Source organism: Octodon degus, unplaced genomic scaffold, assembly GCF_000260255.1.
Source record: "Octodon degus isolate 3935 unplaced genomic scaffold, OctDeg1.0 scaffold00012, whole genome shotgun sequence".
NCBI lineage: Eukaryota > Metazoa > Chordata > Mammalia > Rodentia > Octodontidae > Octodon > Octodon degus.
In genome coordinates this window covers 19,520,205-19,544,201 of record NW_004524588.1, presented here as the reverse complement: position 1 = coordinate 19,544,201, position 23,997 = coordinate 19,520,205, and the positions used below count along the sequence as shown (strand labels likewise).

General features: G+C 42.5%; 1 protein-coding gene across 2 annotated transcripts in view; it reads right to left on the bottom strand.

The window, feature by feature from the left end:
* Positions 1-625: 625 nt before the first annotated feature.
* Pdgfd (platelet derived growth factor D) overlaps positions 626-23,997 on the bottom strand; it is a 232,152-nt gene continuing 208,780 nt past the window's right edge. Inside the window, exons 6-7 of one of the 2 annotated variants that reach the window (XM_004626141.2) lie at positions 13,466-13,680; positions 626-1,475 (exon numbers count right to left, since the gene is read on the bottom strand). In XM_004626141.2, the coding sequence (XP_004626198.1) occupies positions 1,350-1,475; positions 13,466-13,680 (341 nt within the window). In that variant the 3' untranslated portion in view covers positions 626-1,349. Of the gene's footprint in view, positions 1,476-9,769; positions 10,372-13,465; positions 13,681-23,997 lie in introns of those variants that run through there. The other variant, XM_023709548.1, reaches the window with a different exon arrangement.

The window sequence follows — 23,997 nt, the reverse complement described above, 5'->3', positions numbered from 1 at the left end:
CAGTGGTCCAATTAGGTGCCCATAACTCACAGTTGAATCCTTAGAATGCCTTTCACAGATTTGGAACAAATAAGAGACCCAGATGCAGTTTCACCTGGCTCAGAAAGAGGAATTGAGGATGGTGATGGGGTATGTGATTAGGGACCTACACCAACCAGCACTGGTAGCTTCATTAATGTAAGGAGGTTTTAGGCTACAAATAATCTATGGTAGCATGCTAAATTTAAAATGCTATTGGAAATATGTGTGTGTGTGTGTGTGTGTGTGTGTGTGTGTGCACGTGCATTGAAGAGACAGGAACACAAAGGGCAAATACTCAAAATTATTAAAACAGTTTATAGAATTCTAATCTGTTGCTAAACACGGATTCTATATAGTAATCCATCTAATTTCCAGTTATGTCTACATTTTAATGCTTCTGTTTTTTACTTTCAACTGCCCAAATCTTTCAAAGAGCACCATTTTAAGAGGGTCGCATACAATACCCATGCCATTTCTGAAATGATTTGCTTTTATGGAGGAGTTTTGGGACAGAAAAAAAGAAAAACATGAGAAGTTCTACTACAGTTCACCTTAATGGATTATTATGATCCCTCTAAAGGGTTTTTTTTTTTTTTTTTTTTTGGAAATAGGTATTAAATGAAATAGAATTCTGCAGTAAAATGCATCAGACAACAACTTAATGACACAGTGTCTAACGCTCTTGCCTCATTTTGGCCTGGTTTGGGAAGAAGCTGTCACGGGCCCCACTGCTACGTGTGCAGTGCGCCTCACGAGCAAAGCCGCTAGGTATTTACCTTTTTCTCAGAAACCACAGATTTTGTATGTTATAACTAAGGCATATACATAAGCAAAGCTCATCTCCTAGTTTTTCATGTAAAAATGTTTTTTTTAAAGAGAGTAAGACTCAAAATAGTTTATGATTCAAAGTTTAAAAATAAATTCCTCTTTTGAATTTCCTGAAGACATGATTCATACATTTGATACATTCCTTATTTTGGCAGCATATTAAGGTCTAAATGATTCAGCCGCATACAAGCTCTGCCATACCTGGTTATTTATGCTGAACGGCCCCTTTATTTAATCCTAGACATACATATAGATATAGATGCACCTGTGTGCATACACATATATCTTCATATACTGCCATTAAATGTGAGCCTATATTGTTGGATACAGAAGCCGAAGCGCCTCTCTAGGCCACGGCACTAGCAGAGCTGGGCAGGCCCCACTTGCATTCATTGCACTGCATGTTGGTGCAGCAGGAAGTTCAGTCCCCGGGGAAGGTCCCTTGCTACATCCGCCTCAACTGAAGTCTCCTCCAGGTCTCACGAAGTGTGTGTTGTCCTCTACCGAGGCGGCCTTGAGCCACAGACACAGTCGCAGCGCTCATGGTGGTCCAGCTGGATGTCCGCCAGCGCCATGGTCTTAGCTTTGCCCCGCCTTTTGAAACGGCCAGGCTCAAACTTCAACACCTAAAGCAAGAAGCAAAACTCTGCTCATTAAGTGCTCGAACTTTCATCCATCTGCATTTCACTTACTCCATGTATAAGAACTGGTTCTTCATCTTTTCAGAACCCAACAAAAGCCATGGGCTTGCTATTAGAATGTACAAGCATAAAAATATTCTTTTATAATCAGACTCCCCAAAGGGCAGAATTTCACTAGTCCAAGAGTGGTGGTCCTACACCACCTACTTGTAACCTCAGAGTCCTAGCAGGTCCTCCTGGTTTACGAGAGCCTGACCTGTGGTAAATGGCACCACAGCACGTCCTTGTTCTTCTGACCAAAGCATGTGCTATAGGTGAACCTAATGGAGCACGTCATCACCACACACAGGGCAACTAGGTCTGAGCAGAATATGCTAGCAGGAGTGACACAGATTTTTCCCTACGGTTACAGGTGGCCATAAGTCAGTGACATGTTCAAGGTCTTCCATATTGTGAAGATGTAATACCTTCCACAGTTTAAGATAGGTCAAGTTCTACGAAAATCTTTGTGCATTAATACCAATACATACATCCCAAATTTTAAAGTTATTTTAAAGAGTAAAAGCAATACAAGCAATGGTACAGAATTTCAAAACAAGATTTTAGGAAATCAACAATGGTTAATATATTGTGTATTGTTATCGCCAAAGCGATTGCTCCATGTACAAAATATAGGGATGCAAAATCGACCAAACAATATAAGCACAAATCATTCTTTTCAATGAACTAAACGAAATTAGCAGTACAATTATCTTAGCTATTATATATATATATATATATATATATATTTTTTTTTTTTTTTTTTTTTTTTTCCAGAACCAGGGATTGAACTCAGGCCCTTGTGCTTGCCAGGCAAGCACTTATTCTACTGAGCTATCTCCCCGGCCCCCTATATATTTTTTTTTCTCTTCCTTTTTTCTTCTTTCCCTCATCCCAGTTGTTCTTTCCTTTTGAGCAGTTTCTTTCCATTTCACAGTACCTATTGTACCTTTTGAATTTTATTTACTCTTTGTTTCTTACCTAGGGAGACAATATGATGTTTACAATTGTGAGTCTGATTTTACCTATGAGTATAGTCTCTAGTTGCATCTATTTACCTATAAAAGGCTCAAATTTATCCTTTATAACTGAGTAGTAGTTCACTGTGTAAAAACACAACATCCTTTTACCCATTTCTTGGTTGACCAGCATTTGGGTTGTTTCCAAGTTTTAGCTATGACCAATTGTGCTGCTATAGACATGAAACCCAAAATTTTAAATTAATAAATTTAAACATAATATTTTAAATTAGTAGTTTAAGTAGATACTAGCCCTTCATTGCTCTGGCCTTCAATGAGTCAAGCTTTATCTCAACGATAAACAATAAAGTTACATACTTGTTTTCATATCTGTTTGTTTAAATCTTTTATGTCTTTAGGTTCCCAATGGCCTTTTCCTTTTGTTTTGCACTGTTATCCTCTTAGACCTTGAGCTCCATCATGGTATCTTCAAATTTTATGTTTTCATATAGTTTGCCCAGATAGTAATATTTTGCTTTCAGAAAAATCTTGCCTGCCACACACTGAAGAAGGCATCATTATACCCATTTTGTAGACTGCACACCTGTGGTCCTAAGGAGGAGGAGGGGCTCGTCCTGGGTCTTCCCGTGCCTTGGACCTGGGGCCAGGACTCGGGTCACTAGACTCTGCACTTAGGACTTCCTTTTGCTTCTTACGGGACTGTCCGGCGGAGCGCGAGCTGCGGTGAGAAGCTACTATGTTTCCTGCGGTAGAATTTCGTCCTAGCTGAGGTTCAGCGGAATGGACATCTTGTTGTGCTGCCTGCACCATTTTTACTGGCAGGCCTGCAGGTCCTTACTGTGGTCTGTACCCCCACAAAGTTTTAAGCAAACCAAAAGGGTCTACTAGAAACAAGTTGCCCAGGGCCGGCACTCCCACGTGTCCCAGTCTGCGCATCCTGTTTGCTTCCAGCCGTGCCCTTCCACGGGAGCTCCAGGCTGGCACAGAAGCAGTCACTGCAGGTTTTCAATGTTGACTCAAGGGACGTGAAGCGTGAGTTGAAAAAAAATTGTGAATAAAAATTGAAAGAAATGGAAGCTCTAGGAGAGCTCGTGGGGGAGGCGCAAAGACCCCAAGCATTTGTTATTGGTAACGTTAGTCCGAATGCCAGTTTTTATGGCTAATTATATTTTTATCCTTCATCTTCTGCAACTGCATGGCACGAAAAATATGTATCATATGTTTCCACGTGGCTCGCATGCTCTCCACGCCAATGGATTATAGGAGCTAGCAGGGCGAGAGCAGTAACCTCGGAGGGCCTCCTGGACGACAGGCACTGCTGTGGGAGGCGAGAAACACTGAACTGGCTGGACTTCCCCGCACTGTGGGAAGAAATGCTCCATAATTTAGTTCACAGATTAGGAGAGTGGCGAAGTCACTCGCAGAAGAGCCCGGAGCCAATGCACGGCAGAACCAGCTTTTGGCTCCGCACAGCCTTGGCCAGGCTCCGCCCCTGTGAGCTTGCATGGGCTCCGCACCAGCACAGCGCGCACATGTAGCTGCTGCAGCCCTGCGTCTCCGCAGGCTGGATGCACAGCGCAGCGAGCAGCCAGGGAGCTGCCCACGCCTTCCCTCTCGCTTCCCCTTTGCGTTCTCCGTCTCAAACGTCAACAAACACCAGAGGCAAAGCAAGACTGAAAAGGAAACAACGTTGAGTAAAAGAAAGAGTCCCATGTTTTATACGTTTGAATCCTCTCACAATTCTGCAACAAAACTCGAAGTTCTAAGAGCAAGGTTACACTAACATAACCTTTTCCTTCTTCCAAATTTTTCCTTCTGGATATTTATAGAAAATAGAAGATGTTGTTGCTCACTGAAAAAAATAAGTGACCAAACCTACGGCTACGGAATGTGTAACATTTGGGGGTATTAAATAGTTCTCTTTGTGGTTAGCAGGAAGACCTTATGATTCTATATTAGGTAAGTGTTTGCAAGGTGATCGGACCCCCGTGGCTTGGGCCAGAATTTCTCCCACGTGCGCACCCCTGTCCTCCAAGGCTATCGGGCACGAGGTCGCTTTGGGGCTGGGGACTGTTGGGAGGGGAAATGAGTGCCTGGAGCTGAGCTTGTGATAAATATTCTTTGTTTGAAGAAGACCATACTCAAGGCCCAATAATTTGCGGGGTCTGATATGTATAAAATCAGCACGGTCTCGATTTGCTTGCTTGTTTGATGGCTAACAGAAGAGAGTGCTTTAGGATAAGAGCAAGAGCCTGGGCAGGCTTTCTAACGGGTCTTCTGAGTGTTCAGGGATTTTCCCTGTTTTATATTGAGCAACACAAGCGCAGTGTATATGTGTTTTGCTGATAAGAAGGGAAAAATGAGTTGGCAGACACTTTTTGCAGACCAGACAGGAAAGCACCACTGGAACAAAGTAGAAATTGACCTGCGCTGCCAGCCGATCACAGGGCTGATGTTCAAAGCCTCCAGACCATGTAATAGTCTTAGGTCCAGGTACACAGCCCTGAAAGCAGGAAGAAAGCAAAGCTGATTTGAAGGAGCAAGGAAAGTTAAAAGAAAAATGAAAAGCTTTTATCAGAGAAAGCAAACTGGCAGGTTATAGTTTATCTGGTCAGCTTTAAAGGGAAGGAAGCATTGAATTAATTATAGCAACCGGAGGAGGCAACTTGCTAATAGGCACCATCACAAAAAGCGTTCCTCTCTTGGAAGCTCTGAGTCACAGCTGTAAGCACACACACATGGAAATAAAAATCTGCTGAGCGGTAGCCAGAGGCTTCGTAGCACTATGGGTGAAAATGGAAATCTTGTCTCTTCTCTCCACGCCCTGGAGATCCACACGAAGCCAGGAAAAGCTGACACTCATGAAATGAGAGGGGCTGAGGCATTAGTGGCTTTTATACCACTGTACAAAATCAGAGATGCTCAGGTTTGCAAATGACCACATCATGGAAGATATTTAACTACAGTGAACTTGTCTTGTTGCCAGTAAAGAGCTGAAGGAATCATTGTCATAAAGCTGCTACACGGATAAAACAATGCCGGGCAGAAATGCTATCTGCTGAGTCAGGATCTTGTTTATTCGGAAAATTAAAAGAACAGGTTGTTAAAGCCTTGTAATAGTGGCTAAATTACCGGCTGACATAACAGCTGACAAGTTCATATTTCAGGACAAATGCAGTGTATCAACCTGAATCATCAAGAGTTTACATAAGATTCTACCCAACTTCTAAAGCTTCAATATATACAGTTACTTAAAAAGAAAAAATTCCAATTTTTGCTGGTATTTTTACTTCTTTTGTGTGTAAAGACCATGAAAAAAGTGCACAGATTTGAGATTTTTTAGAAGATGGTAGTAAACTGTGCTGAAATTTAAGTTCCTAAAAAGAAATATTTGCGTAAGGTTTTCTGCCTGGGGAACTACTCAAGCTGCCAGCAGCAGTTACTGTGGAGACGAAACCCTGCAATGGCATCACCTGCCGACCTCGTTCCCAAACGCAGGGCAGAAGGAACAAACAGTCCCCAACACGTTGCTGAGCAGTTGGAAGGTAGCAGAAGCCTGGGTTTCAGTGAGGGCTTTTACACACTCACGGACCCTAAAACGCAGCCTTGACGTCCGTGGATTCTCTTTGAGCATGCCGCCGTATTTAGCAGCAACATACATACAGATGCAGTCCTGTCTTCACAGCGTGGAGCCTGGAAGGACTCTGACAGCATTCTACAGGATCAGTGCCTACGTGTTCAGGCTACTCATTGCAGAGAACATAACAGAAGCCTGGCGGGGCGCACATTCCACAGCTGGCGCTACCCGGGGGACCATTCCTGGCCCAAGTGGACCTTGTCTGCCGCAGGAATACCTTGCTCCCTAGCAGGCTTGCTAAATGTCTCCACAAGGCCTGATGGGAAACTACACTGTGGAGGACACGCAGGACTCAGAGGGAGTGTTTCACCTGACAAGCGAGTCCTCAGGGCTGAGAGGTGGGCGGTGCAGGGGGCCGAACCAGGAGCTCCAGCAACTACCCACACCTGCCGTGGGCTTCCCAGCCATGGATGCTTTAATCACTGTGCATCGCTGCATGGTATGAACATGGAGTCTTCACTGCCACTGCACAGATGAGTGCATTAGCTTTTTATAAGCAGTCTATAAATGTTAGTTTGGCCCGATACCTCCTTTTGCATTTACCTTGTACTCTAATCACCAATCAGTTTATTTCTCCTACATAATTTCAGTAAGGTAAACTTCAGAGGGGAGGATTGAGTGGAACAGTTAATGGGGATCCTGTAGTTTCAGCTCTTCATGGAAAGTCAAAATTGAAGTTTATTGTGGGGATTAACCGAGGAATGCTACGGGCTGCGGATGGGCCCAGGGCTGGCCTTAGCTCTCTCCCCACTCCTGGCCGAGTTGAATCCAGCATCATCATCATCTCTCTCTTTTTTAAATTTAAAGTGTCAAAATTTATTTTTAAGATTTAAATATTTTCTTGACTATTAAAAGTAATTTTATCATGAAAATTGATAGAGTACAAAATGCTAAACATTTATGACAAAAATTTATGGATTGCTATCATGATATAACCTACAATGTTAAGCATACACTATTTATTTTTTTATTTTATTGAAAAACAAATATCAATGAGACACTTTCCAAGCTGATTAACAGGACATTTTCAATAACTAATACATTGCACATTGTTATCTTCTCAGTGGTCATCCACAGCACAAGAAGTAGCCAGGACATCCCGTCCAAACACTACTACTACAAATCCTTCCCCTCACTGAACCAAGCGAAAGAAGCCTAACTATTTTGTGTATACACATACAAAATGGTCCTTCCTCTGTATTTCCCCTCTCCAGTTCAGTCCTGTCAGAGATGGGAATTCTATTGGTATCTAAATATTATAGATGCTTGAATTTAGCAAAACAATCCAACACAGTCCAGTAGTCCACAATAGTAGTGAGTTATCCACAGAAGGTGTTGACTAGAGCATTTTACAGCTCAGCATATTAATATGGCTTTACTTTATATACCTCATTTTTATACTTTTCTGCTGGATGGTTAAGACCAAGATAAATTTCTGTGTAAAAATATGTGTTTATTCCTATTTTTAATTTTTTTTCTTCATATTCTGTAAGGACTTAAAGTTCAACACATCAATATTGGAAGGAAAATACCTGTTCCATGTTATACCTAAGATGTTCGATAGTTAGACAGATAGTTAGGGTAAACTGAACTGCATATGTTGCAGGGTAATAACAAGCTTCTCTTCTGGAGGGTTAACAACCTAAGTTTGCAGATCAAAAATTGGAGAAAAGGAAGGGCTGCAAGGTCCACCAATGTTTTGGCCCTAGCCTTTCAAGGTCAGCGAAGACTGAGGACATAGGAGAACCCGTACTGTGACATCATGTAACTCAGTTGTGCCCTAAATTTTCTGATCAAGGAGATTATGGAGCCACAGAGGAATGTGATCAATGATGTAGAGTGTGCCTAAGGAGAGTTACATGGAGAGAAAACTTTCTTTCAGGCTTTCACAGAGAGCAAATTGGTCAAGCAATGGCCGTGACTCATCCACATGGCTGACACTGACAAAGAATCTACAAAGTGCAGTACAGGGTTACAGGATAAATCCTGAGGCGACTTGACTGACCTTAACAGATACAAAAGTTACATCTTCTCTCCTTCAGCCCTGTGATTTTCCTTCTCTGTCGCACTGGCTCTCAACACACAGGAAAACCCTGACTGCCTCAGGGTCTTCCCCAAAGGACAAAAGCAGGAAGGCTCCCTATATGCTAGAAATAGGTTCCAGAAAAACAGTAGAGAAACATTTGTTGCTTTTGCTGTGATTAGTTATGAACTTGACCCTAAACCTCACTGCCATTTGCCCCAAAATAGATATCACCTGAATAAAACTTACCCTCTGTCTTTGGCCTCTGTAATGCTGTATAAATGTGTTTCAACAACAGAGGTTTTAGGAGCATGGAATCTTACAAATGCCATTCTTTTCGCTCAAGTCTGCAGCTTGGACATCTTAGCATAATGTTGCTGAAGAACTCGTCATTCGTATCTTCCTTATTGAGGATTGGTGCTTTTGACTTGATTTCAGTCCTTCCATTTATTATTTCTCTGCAGTACCAGGGATTGAACTCAGGACCCTGTGCTTGCCAGGCAAGCACTTAGTCTACTGAGCTATCTTCCATTAATTATCATGCACTGTACTATTTTAACTTTACATTTCATATATAAATGCTACCCTATGCCTCCTAGCTTTTAACTTGATAAAATACAAAGTTTTAATATAAGCCTTATACTAAAATAAAGGAATCCTGTAAAAATAATTTATTCCATTTTATCCAGAGACAAGAATGAAACTGGATGTAAAAATATGTCAGACAGAATCAGACTAAATAGTTTAAGAGTGCATCTCCTCATTGTGTTGTGCTGACAGACACGTACTGCTGGTGACCATCACGGGGACAGTGCCGGTCGGGGATATTCTCTCCAGTGTAGAAAGTTCCCCTAGACAGCGGGGGTGTGTAAGTTGGTACCATGACAAAATTATGAGCAAAAGGTCAGAAAATAAACTCCTGTCTTTTTTCTACTGTTTCCTAATCTCCATTTTTTAAATGTTTTGGACTGCAGAGATGTCGCCTGGGAACAGAATGATGAAAAACATGAAGTATTAGTGTAAAATTCAACCTAATTCTAGGGCACATCCTTTTGTGCTCACTGTTCATTATTCAAGGAAGAAATGGGCTGAAATAACAGTATTTTCTCATTATCTAGAGAGTATGCTTCTAAAGCCTTCTATTAAAAAGAAATCACCACCAGACAAATTTTTCAAAATGGCAGAAGCAGTTTTGAAGGTAACTTTCACCTTCCCCGCACTCTTCTCTTCATTGTTACAAAACTTTGGAAGGATTTTCTGACTTTCCCCTGAGGTAGGCTAAAAGGAGCTTGTGTGAGATGCACCCTCCCCGTGCCAAGATGAAAGGAGTATTATCTCTGAAGATAAAGGAGCAAGAAGGAGGATTCTCGCTCTTTATATTAGATCGCATGCTTTGCTCTTCCAGTTCTCCCTGACTACCCACAAGTCACGAAACCAAAAAGACTTGGGGTGAAACATCTGGGGGGGTGGTGGTTGAGGGCTTCCACTTCATATAAAAGTTTTTTAAAAAATTGTATTTATTGCTACAATGGCCCCAGTCATGAGTCCAGAAAGAGCATAAGGAAGGGTCTCCCCATACCCACCCACAGGCATAGAGCTATTGCTAGGGAACAGGATCAGCACTTCATGGCGAACTCACACACTCAAAGCTCAGGGAGCTAAACCCTCCATGCAGCGGGAAGTCCAAGCTCTACAGCCGACAAAGCGGCACTTCATTAAAAGCTTTCTATTTTTTTTTTCCAGATTTTAATTCCTTAATGTTGAACAATGAAAAATGCACAGTGGCTCCTGAATGCTTGCTCTGTGACAAGTTCCCATTAGTCCCTTGAGGATGGCGTCTCTCATAGAAACTCATTTCACATCCCATCGGTTGCAGCCACAAGAGAGGGAAACTGCTTTTTCATTTCTCAGAGGCAAGAATATACAGAAAGAGAACCAATAGAAGAAAGGCCTAGAGTTTTCCCTAATGAGGCTAAGCTCAAGCAGCCTGCATTTCTGGAAATGGAATAAGCCTTTTGCTATTTTCCACGGGGCGCTTGACAGTGATAACTGCGATTCACTCCAAGGGTATTTTCGGAGCCTGGGGGAAATATGACAGGACAGCGTGTTCCAGGTATGCAGTTACTGACTGCATGATTGATGCTGTTTGCTTCCTTTGTCTAGCGCTTGGCAGAGTGATTTTGTACAGAGCTCTGCAGAGGCCTAGAAATAAAAATATTATGACGCATTGTAAGGGATGCTTGGGAGGGCACTTCGAAAGTGATGTCAGCATTTTGGGTCACGCAACCAAACAAAGGGACCAGAGGCATCCCTCTCTAGGTACTAACTGGGAACAGAAACTTACAGGTAACGCTTATTGTGCACAGAGATAAGGAAGAAAAGAGAGTAGTGAGGTCCTTGGTCGGGGAAGCAAGAGTCCTTACAGTAAGTGATCAACTCTGCTGTTTCCAAGATACAGAATTTTAAAATGCAAGCTGAAACTTCTCTCTGAGCACAGGGTCAAGACAAAAATAAAGGCATCTACAAATACATCAAAGGCTTGAGCATGAATGTTCTTCCTCACAGTTATTATTAGGCAGAGATTCTAAGTTATTTTAACTCTAACTTGATGATTGCATTCTGGATTTATCCTCAGGGTCTGACAAACATCACCAAATTCAGGTTATTGAATGTGATGGACAGCATCCAATCTAGAGTTCATAAGTTCACACAAAAATAAAACACAATGCATACAGATGGTAGCATTCTCTGGACATGAGAACTTTTCTTTTTCTTGTGAAAGCAGTGTGGTGGAGTGAGCAATTCTTAGGACTAAAAAGACACATTTCACATAGGTCTATAAAGCTAAATCTCCCTGTCTAGGGTCAGTGTGGCTGCAGTGCTGTGACCTTCTCAGATTGAAAACATCAGGTAGGATGTACCCGTTTTTGATTAGTTCAACAGTAAGCTCTTGATTTGTTACTACTGCGTTGATTTCAGTGTACAAACAAGCAAGCAAGCAAGCAAGCAAGCGGAGATAACTAAAGCAAAAGGCCCCATGTAAAGCCAGTTTTATAAACCTGGGCATTCTACTGAGAGAGACCTACCTATGTATTCCGTTTTTTCTTATACAGGTCCAATATTCTTTTATTTATTTATTTATTTATTTTTGAAATGCAAAAATTAAATTATTATTTGTGGATGACATGATGCTCTACATAGAAACCCCAAAAACTTCACTGAAAGACTTCTAGATTTAATAACCAAATTTAGCGGTATAGCTGGGTACAGTGTCAATACTCAAAATTCAATAGCCTTCGTAAACATGAATAGCAAACCTACAGAGGAAGAAATGAAGGAAACCACACCTTTCACATTAGCATAAAAATGAATCAATCTAATGAAGGAAGTAAAAGTCCTTTACAGTGAAAACTACAGTACTCTAAAAAAAAAGAGATTGGGCTAGAGATGTAGCTCAGTGGCACTACACTTGCCTGGCACAAGCGATGTCCTGAGTCCAATTCCCATTTTTAAAACTTAACTTTATTGAGAAACAAATAGCAATAAGACACTTTCAAAACAGGTTAGTAGGACAGTTCCAATCATTAATACATTGCATATTGTTGTCTTCATAGTGGTTATTCATAGTACAAGATGCAGACATGATATCCTGTCCAAACACTATTAGAACAAATCTTTCTTCTCATTGAATTAAGAGAAAGCTGTATATCTATTCTAACTATTTTGTATATACAGATACAAAATATCTATTCTAACTATTTTGTACATACAGATACTGCTTTGTCTACAGTGGTGACATCACATAGTGCCGCTGCCTCCTGCTTGGAAAATTACTTAATAACTCCGAACCTTGGCCTTTTTGTCTATAACATATAAATACATGAAGGGTTGAGTGCAATGTGCCTGGTCATTAATGCTAGGCCTTATTAATTCTCATTTCATTTCATTTTCTCCACCCTTGTTCATTTGTATCCCCTTTTTTTGTTTAGTTTTGTCAGAGATGGGTATTCCATTGCCATTTAAATATTGTAGGTGCATGAATTAGGCAAAATAATCCAATATAGTCCACTAGTCCATAATACTAGTGGATTATCTTATAGAGTACTTATGGGACGCAACTCAAACAATCATTACTAGCAATAATTTGCTTCACATTTGAACTTTTACTTGTAAATGCATTTTTACATGAGGCTGCACACATTACAACCTGCATTTCATGGACTTTATTTTATCTGCAGGCTCTGGGAAGGAGTTATTTGGTATAATTTCTTAGTCCCACTTCACATTTGTGAAAACTAAGTTTCTGAACTTTAATGACTAGTAAACTTGGTCACAATCAGGAAGTAATTAGAGCTGCTGTCAATGCCAGGGGCAGTTCCGATCCTCTTAATTATGTTGCTTCTTTCATCCTCAGTAAGGTGCTGCATATGTAAACAGAGACAGCCCAGGATCCACTAGGGGTAAGAACAGAGACTCCAGAGCCAGCCGAGGGGTCCAGATCCTGGCTGTAGATTTCCTGGCCAAGTCTCTGACCCTTGCTGGTCTAAGACCACTCCCCTATTAATCACCCACTAAAGCAACGCTCCGCCTTCACCCCACCTTACAGCACTGTTGACAAACTCCTACTGTAGAAGCACCCGTCATGCTCATTCCGGCTTGCTGTTATTAAAGATTACTCAATCTCTGGTTCCACCAAAAAAAAAAAAAAAAAAAAAAAAGATTACTCTTCTTAATTTTTTTTTCCTAAACCTTTATGTTTACCTTCTTTTTGCACAACCCAAGCACTCCTTCCTCCAGTACTATTTAGGGAAAACAGGCTTATTAGAAAAACAAATACATTCATATTTAGAGACTAAAAAGGTCTCTGGCAATTTATATGTTTGTTGTGTTTACTGTGTTTAATTGTTTAATAATTTAATTGAACTAAAATTTAGTGCTTAGCATTTTCTTACAAAACCTGAGTGTTTTAAGTTATATATCTTATAAATGGATACTGTCATCTTGCCAAACACTCTCTGAAGTGATTGCTCCACACATGTGATTTTCTATTCTAACTAAATGGTCTACAAACTAAATGACATATTTTAAGAACTAGAAAAAGGAGTCCCCTTTTGTGGGATGCAATTCGCTCTGTCCATGACACTTGACTTGGCCAGCCCAGCTTGGGAAGAACCTCGGCCATCCTCGGGCCAGGCAGCCACGCTCAGCGGCAGTCTTCCATTCCCCTCTAGGTTACAGATTGGACACAGACAAGTGCTAAATGCAGCATCCGAAAAAGAAAGCGAGTGTGACCCACCTCGTGGTACTTCTTCACGGTCTTCCCTGAGCTGCACGTGCAGGATTTCCCGTTGGCGACCCCGCAGCCGCAGTTTCCTCCACAGCGCTGGACCAGAAGGCAGCGAGGAAAGAAGACAGCGTTGGAGAGCTTCAGCTCCTCTCTTAGGTTGACCGAGTAATTCCTGGGGGTGCAGCTGTACCGCTTGACGTCCTCGTTGAGCCGGTCCAGGTCCACTGCGGGCAGACAAACATGGTAGAAACAAACACATGATGGAAAGCAAAAGCCTCACGATGGGTCCGACTCAGGAGATGGAGCGGGGGTTTCTGTAAGGTAATCTTAGCTCAAGGGTTACAGGGTCTCACTACGCAGCTCAGACTCATAGTGATCCTCCTGCTTTCAGTCTCCCCAGGACTAGGATTACAGGTGTGGGCCACTATGACTGGACTCTGGCCAGGTCAGTGTGCCAGGAGGCGGGGCTGGTGTGACATGTGGTGCCAGGGATTGAACCGCAGTCCCTGTGCCTGTCTAAGCTTGCCTAAACAGGCACTTTAGTCCACTGAGCTATCTCACCAGCCCATAAAAATCTTGACTATAAGCTGTATTGTGGTTTGAATTTCCTGTTACCTTTTTAATGTAAATGTTTCTTCAGATGAAATAAAATGAAACATTTGAGTATTTAAAATAAATGTTATCTTTAAAAGCATAAAATAAGCTACTTCTTGTTTCCAAGTAAATCCTGAGTCTAAGTCATTACTTAAAGGTAAATTGAGATACACTGACACATTAGGAATGAGTACTCTAACTTGCACCCCTGGCAATAAAATGATTGCAAATTGCTGCTAAGAAAAAGGATTTTCACTTCTCTTGAAATCTGAAGGCAGCCAGAAGGCCGCAGAAAGCGCTGCCCTTGTGAGAGGGGCTCATGTCTGTCCTAGAGGGCACTAGAGTACAGGGGGTGAGCACGCTCCGTCTACAGTGGTGACATCACATCGTGCCGCCGCCTTCTGCTTGGAAAATTACTTACTGGTTCCGAACCTCGGCCTTTTCCTCTATAACATATAAATACATGAAGGGTTGAGTGCAACGTGCCTGGTCATTAATGCTAGGCCTTATTAATTCTCATTTCATTTTATTTTCTCCACCCTTATTTGTTTTCTTTTAAATTCAATGCTTAAATCGAAAAACAAAATCAGCTGTTTCTCCCTATTTTTCTTTTGGTCATTTTTCTGCATAAATCTTTTTCAAGGGCTGTGGTTAATTGGACTACTATGAATTATCTTAATAATCTTTAAGATCTAAGTAATAAAACTTTACTTGAATTAAATTTGTGTTGTTGCAGTACACGAGTTGTGTTTTAAATAGTGTTCTCCGATGTGCTTGGTCATGCATCCACTGGGCGCAGACCCAGACTCTAGAGCACACGGAAGAATGCTCTCGGGCCAGGGATACAGCTGGGCTGCATGGTGCCTGCCTGGCACACACGAAGTCCTGAGTTCAATTCCTGATGTGCGCGTGCGAGAGAGAGAGATAGAGACAGACAGACAGACAGACACACACACACACACACACACACATACACACACACACACACACACACGCACACAGAGACAGACAGAGAAAAGAGAAAGAAAAAGAAAGCTCTTCTGTCTGCAGTTTCCATCAGCACATCCTGCTGAAGTTCCCTAGGCACCAGTGAGGCCACCGCAGGAGAAACACTGCAAATTCTGCACAGATGTCACATTGTCTTGGACTACAGGCCCGGGCAGCATGTTAGTTTTAAACCAATACTACTTGAGGAGCCCTAAGGAGTAGTTTTGGGGTCAGAGCTCCAAGGGACTGGGTGGGTAGAACACTTTGAAGAGAACCTTAAGGACAAGCAGGCGCAGGTGTGGCCAAAGTGTCCACTAGCCCCACAGAGTCAGCTAATTTCACTGAGAGTAAGAATGTGATCGGCTTTCCCTTTGAATAGGAAATTAAGTGGCAGTTTGATTGATGTCCTACCCTGAGTGCATTTTCAGATGTGCTCTGATTCTCAAGGGCAGGGATTTATACCTAACTACTAAATGCTGAGCTTGTGACACCATGGGGACTGAATAAATGCTAATCACTGTGCATAATTTATTGCTGTTTTTTCTTCCTTTGTAAAGGCATGTCATAAGTTTAGCTACAATCAATCCAGATTTAAATTGAATGAACTCTGTCTTGGGAAAGGAACCATTTTATTGCTGTTCAAGCCCTGAGAAATAACTGCAAGGAAAGCAGAAAAGATTACATAAATGGATTAAGAAGGGCAGCAATCATCCATTACAAGTGTCACCTTGAGATAAATACTGACGCTGTCCTGGGCAGCACTGGGCTTGTGGGCAGGGCTGGCGCAGAGAGCCAGGTCTGTGGCCTAGGACAGTGAGCATGTATTTGTCTAATGTGAGGAACACAGTGGTCCAAACGGCAGGAAGGGAGCAGATGTATGGGAAGGCAGAGGGGCAGGAGAGCGGTACCAGCACTGAGGTACCAGCACCGAGCTTCTACTTAAGCTCAGTTTCCTGGTAGGCACCACACATATGATAGCCTTCAGTTGCTCCCCACCCTTTTGAAGTTCATGTTAATTAACCAAAGTGAATTGTAAATGGTAGAACTAGATTTAAACTTTCTGAAGCCACTGGTGAAGAAAGAGATCAATATTGCTGGAGCTGCATCAAGCTATGCTACAGGATATTAAATCGAGTTTGGAGCAATGAACAGCTGTATCCCCACCTCGAAGCAGTGTCTAAGCTGAACGACAGCATGCCTTCCCTATGCGAAGTTAGTAAAATCCAAGGTACCCATCACAAACCAGAGCAAGGCACATGGGCCTTATTTCCCTTGAAACCACACTCCTCACTTTGCACAACCATTTCACTGTGGGGCTCTGGTGACTGCCGTTTCTCAGCTGCCATGAAAAGATTTACGCTGCTGTCAGTTTCCTGTATCAATTCGCTGGCGTAACTAAGGGCTATGGCCTCGTGTGACTGCTGTAGAATCCAGCTGCCCTACTTCTCGGGGGACTGAAGCCACCGAGGCACTCAATTTAGAACTGAAACGAAAAGGTTCCCCTGACTGGATGCAAACAACTTCAAAGCCTGACTGCAGACTTTCTGCGGGATTATTGAATTCCCAGTCAAAGAAGACAGATGAGGGCGCCAGGCAGAGGCTGAGCAACAATTAAAAGTCTTGGATGCTGCTTGGAGGGAGGGTGCAAGCGTGAGGCTCTTGAAAGGGGTGGCATATGGGGTGGTACAAATGGTGGCAGAAAGGCTCTGCCTTTTCCATTGCAACCTCACCTTCTGTTGCTGAATGTGACAGGGCAGCTAGGCTACTCCACATTGAGTCAAAGGCTCATTGGCCTTTGTATTTTATCAGTTTCCCTTATTTCACCCCAGGGTGCACAACATTATAATAGAGCAGTACCAAATCAGATTTTCCCATAAGGTTCACACTGAACCTAACCACTGAATTTGGTTCTGTTCTCCTCCACTTCAGTTCATGCCAGAATCATACAAAGAGCAAAGTGTGTCAAGTAGGGCAAACCATACCGATCTTGCTGTCTTCATGAGGACATTGTTATTCAACCATCTTTAAGGTAGAGCATATATGCCATTTTTTTTTTTATTTTTAATCTACCTTTGTGTGTTGTATGTACAGTTGTGTTAGGCTAGTGTTGACATGCTAGGGTTCTAGAGTAACTGTACCATAGGTGAACCATGGTGCACGACAATAACTATCACTGTGACCCACAAGAAATCTAGAAGCAGTGCAACCAGTGTGTGAGGTGGTTCCCAGGAGGCTGGTTCTCACATACACATCTGAAAGTGACAAAGAACACGTCCTGGGCCTGGCAAAGATGAGCATCCAACCTGTTATGTAAGGTGCTAAGCACTTGGCTTGGAGGTTGTTATTCTAGATTTATGGTGCTTGGGGTAGGAGAAGGAGGTGAGAAGAATCTATGAATAAATCTGTTGTCTACCACACAAGTAGGGATTGTCAGTTTTTCTCAAGGTTCCGGAATTCCCCAGGAGGAGTCTGTTCTTCTTTATGGACTTTATAATCTCATTGTGATTTTAAGATTCCCTCTTCTATAAATGGGGACATAATTGTGAAAACTATTGTCACAGTTCAACTTTGATTTTAGAAGTACAAATAAATCTGGAAAGAACAACATTTAATGCTATTTAATGATAAAGTATTTTACAACACCGAATGAGGGATTTTCAGGGCATTTTAAACCTAAAATCATACACTATACTAAATTTCATCACTCTGCTTCTTGGTTTAATATCCAAAGAATAGAAATATTTGCCACATATGCTTTAAAATTAAATCACACCAAAAGGCTCCTGATTGGATAACTTTTTTTAGGTTTAGAAATATCTGTGAAATAAAGGGCTGGCCAGATAGCTCAGTGCATTAAAGCACCTGCTTAGGCAGACACAGGGACTGGCGTTTGATCCCTGGCATGCCGTGCTGGCCCTGCCCCAAGGGGGCACGATGAGACAGACTATGTGTGGTGGTGCATGCCTATAATCCCAGCACTTGGGAGGCTAAAAACTGGAGAATCACTTTGAGTTGAATCTGTGTAGTGAGATCCTGTATTAAACACACAACACACACACACACACACACACACACACACACACACACACTTGTGAAATGACATGCAAATGAAAATTTACTGAGTGCCTAAGTGCCCAGAACTATATGAGATGTTTTCTGAAATTTGAACCTCATTGCTTTTATAACAAAACTTCATTTTTCACATTAATTTTTCCAAAGATGTGGAAACTGAGATGCAGAGGAGTAAAGCAACTTATCTAGAGTCACTGGACATGCATCAGACATTCCACAAGTGCCCCCTGGACAACCAGCGGATGGCTGAACTACCTGGAAGACAGTGAACCAGAAATGGAGGTAAGTGACATCAACATGAAGCCACTCTCTGACCCCTGGGAGCTCAGGACCCTGGGGTGCCTGTGTAGTGCACCGATGAGAAAAATAAAAAAGTAAGGAAATGATGAAGAATCAAGAAGTTCTAGGAATATCCTTCATTCTCTTCTTTAACACTATGGGTGTCTAGCTCTAAACATAATTGAATTGCCCACAGCACGGGCTGTGCAGTCAACAAAGCCAGCTTTGTGTCTTGGCTCCCTACTTTGAAGTTGTCATAGAGCCTTTTGAATTTGCTTCTTTACTATGTGAAATGGGAATAATAGTAACCTCCTGCCTAGAAATGTATTTAGACTGAATGAGCTTAGTGTATTGGAAGCACAGGTCTGACCTCCCTCTCAGCTGGTGTGCCCCCTATTATTTCTACAGTAAGTAAAGCAGATAAATGAGGTCAGGTTAAAGACCAGATCAACTATAGTCAGAAGTAGCTCAGATTCCAATCAGTGAAAAGGAGGTTGTGGTTACCCTGATGTACAGACCAGAAAGCAACAATCATGTGTTCAGCTTAATTTCAAGGGTTTAGGACACTGTATTTTGCAAGGAAAGACATCTCATGAGCCAAATCTCTCAGCACCAGCAGTTGGGGCAGAAATATGTGTTCTACCACCAGCGCTGCGTCGCTCTGCCTAAGAACAAGAGAATGGTTTACCAAAAGCTTCACAGAAAAAAGTGGGCAGAGGATACACGAGGCACACATGCTCATCTCCAAAGCAGTAACTGTTGTCTACTCAGTCATTCATAGCTTTCCACTGTCAAAAGGATTTCCCATTAATTTGCATTTCAGTGGTATGCCTAGGTGAGAAGAATAACTTTGATGATGAGAGTGCCTTTGTGCCTCAGGACAGCCCAAAAGCAGACAATCTCAACTAGGGGGGAAAAAAAAAGTGGCCCTGACACTAGGAAGCCAAGTGGATGAAAGGGTCCTGCTCCCTTTGCTTGACTTTCTTCGAGTGTTCTAAATGTGTGCCCTCATGGAGACCATGGAGTTTGATACATGGAAACATGTTTTTTGTTAATGTTTGCTGACAAACTGGCAAGGTGGGGATACCGGACACTTACAAACCATACGGTTCACAAACAGCGGCTTACGTCTAATGAAAAAAAGTGGAACACTTAACAGAGGAAACATCCAAAAAGCAAAAGCAGTACTAGACAAAAGATCCTGGGTAAATAGTATCCTAGAAGAGTTTAGTACTTGACAATTACTTTTTAAACTTTTCCAAGTACACAACACAGATGCTTAAATATGGCACTATTTGGATGAAGCATTCTAGAGTACTGAGGATTATCTCAGGGTCCTACAGGGAAGAGGGCAGAGTTGGGAGACACATCTTGTTTCTGTCAGAGCTTTGCAAGCAGTTCAGCTAATAATAATACTAGCTATAATTTACCAGGGTTCATTATTGTTTATCTACCAGTATTTAATACCAAGTTTTCAAAGTGATTAGAACTAAAGCCACTTTATAAAATGCAGAAAACAGAGAATCAGGGATCGCCACTGCTAGGAGTTGAGTTAGAATTTTCTCACAATTAGCTTCAAAGTTCATGGCGTTTCTGAGGTAGGATAGAAGAAATGAAAACTAAGTAGAAAGGAGACAAAGAAATTGAGATTTTTAAGTTGTGCTTCTAAGAAAAATTGCAGCTTAAATACACAATACGACAGCGAGCAGAAACACTAAAACAATGCTCAGGACTTGGAGGCAGATGTATGTACGTCAGTGGGTACTGATCAGGCAGCATGGGTGTCATCAATCAGAAATAAAGTGAAGCAGAAACAAAGTTTTGATACTCTGGGAGGTTGAATCCAGGTAGTCCAGAACTGGAGTTTTTTTCACTTAAAGCAGCTGACAGAAGCCAATCAAAGGCAAAAGAAGGCACTCTTTAGATCTAGGCAGCTGTACCAGCAGGCTGTGGGTGACAGAAGACTAAGGCAATGTATATGGAAGGCAATCCTGGCAGCACTGGCAGCTTGGAGATTGTGAACTGGCTTTATAGGCAGGAGAGGTGTACTATTTGATGTGGGTGGGTATTGTCTTGGGACAGAGCTCAGTCACTGAAAGGGCATAATAGCAAGCCCCAGGGATGAGTCCTTTGTTTATATTTTTGGAAATAAATCTCTCAAAATTTCAGGGCTGTGACTATAAGGCATTTCAAGTTGATATAGGTGCTATTTTCTTTCCTCTCAGGGTATGGTCAGAGTACAGTCGGAGTCAATATCAAGTCTGGGACAGTGGGCTCAAGCGTGACGGAGGCTGGTCCTGCCCCAGGAAAGCTATGTGGCACTCACTCATGCACAGGAGTTTATGTTTGACAAAGTGTCTATCCATCTCACAAGATTTACTTTGGTAGAATTTTTATTTTTAATGGGTGCTCCAGTTGGTAACTTTAGACTTGTTTACTGGCTTTTTGTTTCTCTAACATCTGCCAGGTAAGCAATGTGACTTTATTTAAGTCTTCATGGCCCTGTTTCACATTACAGTCCCAGTTTGCATGTGTGTGAGAGAGGACTGTGTTCACCCAAGCATCAGGATCAACCACAGTGGGGGGGCTTTTGACCCTAACCAGGTTTGGGTCCCATCTGAAATGAAGGGGCATTCTTCAGTACTACACAGAGTCAGAAGGGGGTGCTGACCGTCGCCCTATATTGGCAGGTGGGTACACAGGTGTGGAGCCAAGATGGAAGAGCTCTTAACCCCTTATGGCAATGGAGTCCAAGTGAATTAATCTGGGAGAGCAGGAGACTGTGGTGTAGGAGCCAGACCTGGAATTGTCGGTGTCACAGCTGGCATTGCAGCTTGGGATCGATGAATGTCCTTGGCAACACAGGAGAAAGCTTTACTGGCTTGGGCTGAATGGGAGAGCCTCTCAGGTGTCTTATAGATTTGTTTTGATGAGTAGAATGGCTTTTGTTTTTAATCATGCAGGATACAGGTGTAGAACCAAGATGGGAGAGTTCTTAGTCTCTTACAGCAATTGAATTCAAGTAAGTGGGCCTTTTGGCTCAGGATTTTCTCAGTTGAAGGGGCTGTGGGAGCAACTCATAAGCACGGGCTGTATCACTGACAGCATGGGGATCTTGTCCAGATGATTCATAGCCTCTCAGGCTGATGTGTGGCTGGATGCCTGTGTGTATTTTCCATGACGTCTGATCATGGCTGATATCCAGGCTCAGAGGAAGTATACTTCTGGGAGTAGAGTTTTCAGAATTTTAGGATTACAAGTATCTGTCTCAGGCTGATATAACCATCACTGTTTCTCTTGGGGAAAAGTTCAAGTTGAATAGGTAGAGTTAACGAAAGGGAGGATGACTAGCTTGTTTTGAAGGAGTCATCCTCTTGGGCTGTCGTTTGCACCCTGCAGAAGGGGTGAGAGGCTAGAGTTCTAGTTGCCCTGCTGATGGTAACTTTTTAACAGGGAACCTTTCAAGGCAGAGATTTTTGTTCCATTGTCTACCAGGAAAGTCACTGGTCTGCCCTTGACTTTTGTAATAACTATGGGCTCTTGGGGATCCAGTTTCATAGAGCTTGGTCTGTCCTATCTATTCAGGTTTGAAAGGGTATAACTCATTTGTCAGAGATGACAGTGCAATTTTTCACAGTCGAAATGTAGAATTCAGGAGGAACTGTTGATAGTCATCTTGGGTGAGCATTAGATGATGCCATCTGGCCAGGTTAGGCATGTAAGCAGAAGCCCCGGTAAGAGGACCTGTGTGGCCAAATGTAGGCAATAGTTACCTGGAACTAGTTACCCTGGTTGGAAGCAGAGGAGCTGTAGGTGGGGAGTGAAGCTATAGATATTGGCAGCAGCTTCAGCAGCCAATGAGGGTGTCAAGGTGGAATTCTCAGGAAGAATGGGCTTCTTGTTTTCTGTCTTTCTTCTCTCCTTTCCCTTTTTTTTTTTTTTTTTTTTTTTTTTTTTTTTTTTTTTTTTTTTTTTTTTTTGAGGTGCAGGGAACAGTTTGGTTTCATTTTCAACTTCATAAAGCCTATTTTCCTGCACTTACAAACTTTGCATTTTAACTAACTAGGTCACATTTTATCTCCCTATAGTGTATGTTGTACACCCTTGAATGATGGCGCAGCAAAGGGTAGGTGTCCCTCAGAGAGAAACCATTCAGATGCCCACCTGGCTGTGCCCCTATGGGGAATTAGTTGTGACCTAGTCAAGGAGGGGATGAGACATCTATTTTGCCATATGTCGATTGCCATAGAACCCAGGTGAGGGCCCAATCAGCCACCAACCAGTGATTCTCAGGCCCTTTTTTAAAAAATGTATTTAGTACAGGGTCTAAAGGACCTCATCACACAGATCAGAATTATAGTAATCCTTCTGTTTTCAGCCTCCCAAGCACTAGATTTACAGGTGTGGGCCACCGCATGCAGTCTCAATTGCTGTCTCAGAGGCCCCAGGCTTGGGCCAGCGTGGCACGCTGGGGATCAAACTCTGGTTCCTGCGCCTGCCTAAGGCAGTGCTTTAGTGTGCTGAGCTATCTGGCTAGCCCTATGATTTCCAATCTTGGTGCACAGACAGAGCAGCCTATTGCTTATGCTGTCTGTTTTACTCACTAATACATTTCTTTATCAGGCACTCAGAGGTTAAACATTCCAACTGCTCTTCCCTTCAGGGTGGTCTTCATCAGCAAGAGGTAATCAAACTCTTTTCTGTTCAAACTGAGCAGGACCAACTAACTGGAGTGGGAGGGTCTTATAAGACTCAAATAGGCAGGCAGGCAAGCAGGCAGACAGACAGACAGACAGACTTCACTGTTTCCTCCTCCCTTTGGGGTCTGAGGTTAGCTTCTTGAGAGGGGAGACAGGATTCCTTTTCAAAACCTCAGAGGGGACTCGAGAAATCTTGAGGGCATGGATTCCTATTGTTCCAAGGTCACTGGTCATGACCAAAGAGGTCAGCACAGTTGGCCCTTCCTGGCCAACATACCAGACACAGTGGCAAGCAGAAACACTGAAACAACACTGAGGATGTGGGGGCAGATTTGTTTATGCTGATTGGTACTGATCAGGAACATGGCCAGAGTATCAGGCCTGATCTCTTTTGGTCTCGGGCTTATATGGGATAAGCAAGCAAGATGTACAGAGACAGAGTGGCTTATCAATCAGGGATTGGTTTGTATGATGTGCCTCACAGTGATCACCTGTTTCTAAGAGACAGGAGGAACCAGGTCTGAAGGAGGCACTAAGAAACGGAAATATTCTGGGCAAGGGGGTACAATTTTCTGTTACAGCAAGAGTTACCCAAGCCTTTTTTTCAAAAATCATCTTCTAGAAAACTCATCAGAAAAATCCTAAACCTCTTAAAGATACAATAAACCTGTAAATTCAGGCTTTACATCCTTCTTTATTCCTGTAAACTATGCTTCCTCCACCCTTGGGAAGCAGAAATGTTGGTGGACACAGATCTCAACCTCAAACATGTGTGGATGACTTGCACTGTAATCTGGAGAGTATACATCCTCAGTCACTATCCTGAAAGCACCCCTAAAGTGTACCCAACTCCAGCTCACGGCAAGTCTCATTTCTCCAAGCAGCCACATTACCCTCTTGAGTGAACCC